Genomic DNA, 6,723 nt, shown 5'->3' on the forward strand with positions numbered 1-6,723 from the left:
TATTAGAGAAAAATATGTTGCATCTCATGTTACTGAAAAAAAATAAATTTTAAAAAGAAAAAGGCATGAAACAATAAAAAAGGGAAAAGACATTTTTTCTGGTGTCTAGCCATTAATTTTATTCTTTAAAAAGGGGAAAAGACATAACAACCCACGTACAAAAGCCAGGTCTTTTTTCTAAAGAAGAGAAAGTTGAATATCTTTATTTATAAGAAGAAGGGATTTGTTAGGATAGGGGTAATTTTGATCAAAAGTACTAATTGGTAAAAACATAGACATTTTTTTTTTAAGTTTTATCATTTTTAACGGCCAAACATTGCTTTTGAACAGAAGTGGACAAAATGTTCAAAGACATCAGAGGATAAAATGCTTTTGAAACCAAACGTAAAGGATGTTTAATGCCATTTATCTTATTAGAAATCAGAAATATATTATTTTTTTTGGAAAAAAGAGAGATATAATTCCACTAGCAAACAGGTAACTCGGTAATATAACTGTTGCTTATATGTTAGTATTATTACTAACATCTACTGGATGTAGAATTACTAACAATGATAATTAGTATTATGAACATTTCTATTTTTCTTTATTTGAAAATAATTGACATACATATGTTATGGAATTGTTTATCAAAAAAAAAAAAAAAACTCTGTGATGATCGATGCACTATGATTGTATGTCATTTTGTATATGAACTAAAAAAATTACATGGCAAGAATTATTTTGATACAATATCCACGTGTTAAATCAAATCTATCTGATTGGTTTAATCTATGATGTTGGAAACTAGTCAAATGCATTTTCCGGAAAAAAGGAAACAAAAAATATTTAAAATTCTGAATTCAGGTTCTCCCGAACTCCGATATTGGGCCTTCATGTTGTCAGTTTAAAGATGGGCACCCGGCCCGGGGTCTTTTTCTTTTTGTTTAAATGGGAGAGTTCAGACTTAACAGGACCCAGAAGGTCCATGGACAGGAATAGTATAAGGCTTGAAGCTAGCAGTGCTAACAAGCGTCGAGAAACCGACTAATTAGAATATGTTGCCAGCCGGTATTAATATTCAGAATAAAGAAAGTGAAAATCACGCGTGATATTTTCTGCCCAAGTATCGCGAAGCTAGAAAGGGGAGAGCATCAGAGCAAGACACTGATCCTGAGGCAGCTTCTCGATTGACAATGGCAGACGAAGACTATGAGATGGACGGAGGGTTCGTCGATTTTGCCTCACTTTGGAGCTTTTATTGTCTTACACAGTCTTATTGTTTACTCTTTTTTTTTTTGGGACATTTTCTTCTTCTTGTTTGAATTCTCGTTTGATTTGTCAAGTTTTGGTAGATAACCACGATGGTGCTTTTAGCCTTTTTTTTGGCTCGGCCTTGAACTCTTTTGTATCTTTTTTTCCTTGTATGCATCGATGACATTTTTTTTTTCTTGGGTTTAAATCATGGTTTTCCTGAATAACATGTTATTGGGTTTAGGGTTTCTGAATTAGGTTTAAGTATAGAAGGAATTTGCCTCTCGTTAATGGATTTTTTTACTTGTATTTATTGGGGATGCTAAGGAAAAACAAGGTAGATTAGGTAACGAATTACACACGTCCAGGAGAAATTGAGCCCTAGGGGTGGTTCACTGATTCCAATATTGATCCTCCTTGTCCCGCCATTTGGCTGAGGTATCCATCTCCCAGGTCCCAATTTCTATCTGTACACTCCCTCGAGCATATCCAATTCCCAAGGTATTGAGGTTGGATAGAGATCATTCTTCTCAAAGACCTAAATTTTGTGTGGAAAGTATGGAAGTATGGTTTTAAAAGCCCTTATATGTTTTGTGAATCATGCTTTTGAGTATTATTGACACCAGAATTTTCGCTTGGGGTTCCTGGACAACACATGGTACGGAGGGATGTGCGCCAAAAGGTTTTGCGGTTGAACCCTTTTTGTTTGTCTGGAGGGATTCCGCTAAACCTTACTCTGAAAAGGGGTGATTTTCTGTAATCTCATGAATTTATCATGGATGGGAGAGTAATTTTGGACTTTCTTAAATATATTCCAATTGTTGAATGGTAATAAAAGTATTTGCCTTAAGTTTTGCCTTTCAATTTATCAGATTCAATTAGTGATAAAGAGAGCTTCCTGAGTTGTTGTGTTTGGCCATGTTTTTTCTCACTTACCATATATGCAATGTGGTTCAGTATTCTGTTGATACACAACGATTCTGGTTTGCTGTGGTCATCATCGCCATATCCATTTTTAATATTTGCCTTTGCCCCCAATATTTCTCCTCTAGTAGCTTTTGTAGCTAATTAAGTGATTCTGAAAACAAACTTAATATTTCATTTGCAACCTTATTGACAAAACCTTTACATGCTCAGGTATGAGGAGGAACCATTGGACCCTGAGCCAGAGGTAAGGTTTTGGCATATTTGATAGCTGTTATGGTAATCACTATGTCAACACCTAGCGTAGCTTATTGACTTTTTATTGGTTCATTTGGCAGGAAGGGGTTGAGTTGGAAGAAGAAAATAATAATGAAGAAAGCCCTGATCCAATTCTTGGTGAAAATGAAGAAAAGCAAGAAGATGTGCCAGTTGAACGCCCTCGGAAAACTTCCAAGTATATGACGAAATATGAACGTGCTAGGATTTTGGGAACTCGTGCTCTGCAAATCAGGTTACATTTGCTTTTGAATTTTTTTTTACTTGAATATTATTCTCAATAGATTCTGGTAAAATACCGAGTGTTATTAAATTTTATGTGGTTCTCTGGTTGTATAGCATGAATGCTCCTGTCATGGTTGAGCTGGAGGGTGAAACTGATCCACTTGAGGTAAACCTCATAACGAGCATGTCTGATTGGAGAATTATATTAATATATTTTTTTTACCCTTTTCTTATTGTTTTGTTTACTGTATACACCATTCTCTCTGCTTTATTGCTTGTCGTTATCCCCCTATAAGGCTGATAGTGCTTAAACTGTTCCTTAACTAGCACTTTGCATCAAATTTAACTGTAAGGGGAAAACTATTTCTTATGAAAGGAAACAAGTTCTGTTTATCTCGGAGAAGAGAAGAAGCTGTCCCTTCCAAAACATCTGACAGATTTGATTGACAAGAGGATATTAAATATTTATTTTCTGATACTTGTCTGGCAGAGAACAATAAGCAAAGTACTCTGTCCTGTGGATGTTGTATGTCATGTAGAGAAACTTTTTTAAGCTATTGATGTGTCTATGATATGCCCAAAACTCGAGTTTTCTTTGGGTTTTTTTCCTTGACAAATGAGGGGTATATCATTTTTTCGTTGTTTTTTCCTTTGTGTTGTTAAACTTTGAATAAAACCAGATGACAGTAGTTGGTGGTTGCCTACCTCTTTATATTTATTCAGAAGGCTTCTGATATAATTTTATGGTGTTGAAGTTAGGAGTTTCTTGAACAAATGTAGAGACTGGTCATGGATGAGTCGTACACTTTGATGAGTTTATGTTTCAAATGTTATTATATTGACCTATGAATAAAATGACACCAGTGAAAACACACTTATTCTGTCACCCCCCCTTTCTTAGCCTTCTACCTTTGTCTATATGTCTCCTCCGTCTCGCCTTTCCTTCTCTCTCCTTCTGCAGCTCCCTCCTCCCATATTTCCTATGCACTTACACTTCCACCTCTTCTCCCGTTTCTCTTTGAAGAAATAGAAGATCCGACTTACAACCCAAACGTTCCTGGTGAGTCCAAGAAGTAGGCAGCTGCAAGGCTGAAGGGGTGATGTGGGGATGGTGGGAGTGGTTAATCAGGTCTTGGCAAGTCACTGAGTTTTGTGGCTGCCACAGATGTGGTGAATTGGAGACCAAGGGTTTTTTTTGCAGTGTGACTTGAGAGAAGTGATGGCAGTGGTGGTACCACAGCAGAAGTTAGGGATTGTTAGGTTGGTGTGTGAGAGGGTAGGATGGCTTTGGTAATGGGGTATGAGGTGGAGGAGGGTAAGTTGTCAGCAAAAGTATGTGCAATATCCTAGTCCTCCTGTTGCACTTTGATTCCTCCCCGCCCCCCAAAAAACGTGTGTTTTCAGGACTGGCTACAAAAAGCAAAAGTTTTATCATTCTGGCATATTTTGATTTATTTATTTTTCAATTCAATCGAGTCAGGCAATGCTATATATGTCTTAAAAATGGAACTTGGCTTGGCTGGCCGGCAGATGGACATCCTGCTGTTTACTACTGTGTCATGTGATTGGTACTATGGGGAGTATAGATCTTATCCTCTCTCTTCCATGGGTGACTTTCCACCTTTAGTCTGGAACTTGTAGCATTAGTGGTTTTTCTTTCAATGGTCGTTGAAAGATTTTTGTAGCTTGATTGTGGATAATTTTGTTAGAATCGTGTTTTAGATAATTGCCCCTCCCCCTGGGGGGCCCTCACATTGAGTAATTCAATCATTTTCATGACCTTCTTTTCTGTGTTGCTGCTTATTTTAGATTGCAATGAAGGAGCTTAGAGAGAGGAAGATACCCTTCACTATCCGTCGTTACCTTCCGGATGGAAGGTAGGATACTGCCTATGTTATATGTGTACCATTCTCTTATTCATAAGGTACTGTGTTGCTCCATTTGTTTCCCCCTTTTACTCTGTTTAAGAATTATTTTCATGTATTTGTTTCAGTTATGAGGATTGGGGAGTCAATGAATTGATCGTGGAGGACTCATGGAAAAGACAAGTGGGAGGTGATTGAGAACTTGCAAAATCTAGTAAATGGTTCTTTTGAGGGCGGTACCTGTCATCAAAAGCAGAATGCTTAGAGTATTTGAAACTGTTCTAGCTGATGATATGGTAGATTTGTTACAGACTTTTAGTTGTATGTATTGTGGTGATATTGAGTAACAAAATTAAGTTCTTCTTGAACAGTTGCCAGAATACAAAACAGATTGCATCTCGTCAATCTCTTTAGTACTTGACTCTATTGTGTGTTTTTATTTTAGTATCTATACGTGGGTTGTATACGTAGCCACGCTGCAGTTGTATGTGTAGTATATTGATAGTGATGGTTGACCCATTTTCTTGCTGTTTTACCAAATTTGAAATGGCATGCTCGCCGACCAAAGTTTATAGATGGTGGTGGCGCAGATTTGGTGGTTTTTGATGGTTTGTACTCTTGCTCGAATTTTCGCCTTTTAGTTGAAATCATCTGGGGTATCTTTGCTTGCATGGCCATCAATATGGACCACCATGGGGAGCTCAAGCACATGGCGTTTCCAATTCTTGCCGGTAAAAGTGTATCTACATGGCTGTTGTCCCGAGTGTTTCGTCTTTCCTTACGTGTGATGGCTGTTGCGCAGAGCGTTCGGTCTTTCTTTCTGAGCTGCTGTGGTGAGTGATGGGAAAACGGAAAACTTGGTGGGTACAAGTTCTTGCTAGTACGTCAAACAAAGGTAGTGGTATTTTCAGATCCAGAGGAGATGGTGGAATATTGGGTGTATGAATTGGGGTATGGTTTTTCTTGGAGTCGTATTAAAGCAATTTTGCTGCGTTTATTGTGAGTGGTGAAATCTACTGTGAGGATCAAATCCTTGCATCCCAGGGGACCTCTGAATTTTCGTTGCCAAGTTCATATGTGGACTCCAGAGTTGGGAGGACCTGTCTACAGCTTATTTAGGCCTTTGTCGTGTCCTTCGCAAATTGTTCCCGAGTTCCAAACTCATGTCGAGTCAATTTTCCCTCTAATCACTTGGCAGGTTGTGTTGGTCCGAACGCCTTCTGATCCGGGTTTTTACATTGGCGTAAATTTTAGTTAAAGGTTTGTTTTGTAATTGATTACTGATACTGTTTTTTTTTTTTTGGTAAATTGATCACTGATACTGTATACGGTTGGTGTAGGATATATCAATTTTTAATCTTTTTGACTCGCATTTTTCAGGGTTGCAGGTATTTCTACAAACTGAATCCAATCGCCATAGCAATAGAATTGCACACAAATTAGAGAAATCACCAAGGGACTAAGGCACAAAATCACTAATGTCTGATTGTTGGATTTTTACTTGGCTGTCTTTGAGAGAAAAAGGCACTAAGGGAGCACTGCACAGCAGCGGGGGGGTTGTCCACGAGAATGATCTCGCTCTTGGTTGTTTCTAGCATAGTTATTAAATCTGGTTGGGGGAGGACCCGTCTACAGAGGTAGGTCAACGGGCCTAGTTCAATCAGTGATGAATGGTCTAATCGGTGGATCCTTAAATATATTTAAATATTATGTCTTATAATTTTTGATATGGTCGAAGCTATAATAAATGATATCATAGTAAATGTTCAGTTAGTCCAACTTATTATAGAATCATTAATTATTATAAGAATTAACAAAATCTAAATATAATTAGTAATCCATCAAACTTTAATTATAAAATTTTATTTAAGTGTAATTATCTAGTTTATTTACAAATTTTAAGTGCAAAAGATTATTAAAAATGATATTTGCCTTCAAAATGAATTGTGTAATGTGTTATTTTTTTAATCTATTTCATAACTTATGGAATTTGGAGAATAATCAAATTTTATTAAAACATTTCAAATAAATTTTGTTTTGAAGAAATAAAATTTTATTAAAAGATTTCAAGTAAATTTAGTTTTTGAAAAAATAAAATAAAATAAAAATCTAATATATGATATAATAAGGACCAAACAATCAACAAATGAGTTGTTAGTCCAGTGGCAATTGCACTTTACTATTATACATGAAGTCTCAT

The 6,723-nt window shown here is 36.6% G+C and overlaps 1 protein-coding gene across 1 annotated transcript; it reads left to right on the forward strand.

Moving 5' to 3' along the window:
* The first annotated feature begins 1,013 nt into the window (after positions 1-1,013).
* Positions 1,014-4,939, forward strand: LOC113725070 (DNA-directed RNA polymerases II, IV and V subunit 6A-like). Its single transcript, XM_072073423.1, has 6 exons — positions 1,014-1,207; positions 2,371-2,404; positions 2,496-2,668; positions 2,773-2,824; positions 4,468-4,535; positions 4,652-4,939. Exons 1-6 carry the CDS (start codon positions 1,176-1,178, stop codon positions 4,719-4,721), a joined length of 429 nt encoding a protein of 142 aa, XP_071929524.1. The 5' UTR covers positions 1,014-1,175; the 3' UTR covers positions 4,722-4,939.
* Positions 4,940-6,723: the final 1,784 nt, after the last annotated feature.

Source organism: Coffea arabica, chromosome 2c (genome assembly GCF_036785885.1).
Source record: "Coffea arabica cultivar ET-39 chromosome 2c, Coffea Arabica ET-39 HiFi, whole genome shotgun sequence".
NCBI lineage: Eukaryota > Viridiplantae > Streptophyta > Magnoliopsida > Gentianales > Rubiaceae > Coffea > Coffea arabica.

What these genes read in the sequence shown, in the direction of transcription:
- LOC113725070 (XM_072073423.1), top strand. Translation starts at nt 1,176, where the DNA reads ATGGCAGACGAAGACTATGAGATGGACGGAGG. An exon ending in CATTGGACCCTGAGCCAGAG is followed by an intron (nt 2,405 to 2,495) that starts GTAAGGTTTTGG and finishes TTCATTTGGCAG; the next exon opens with GAAGGGGTTGAGTTGGAAGA. An exon ending in GTGAAACTGATCCACTTGAG is followed by an intron (nt 2,825 to 4,467) that starts GTAAACCTCATA and finishes TGCTTATTTTAG; the next exon opens with ATTGCAATGAAGGAGCTTAG.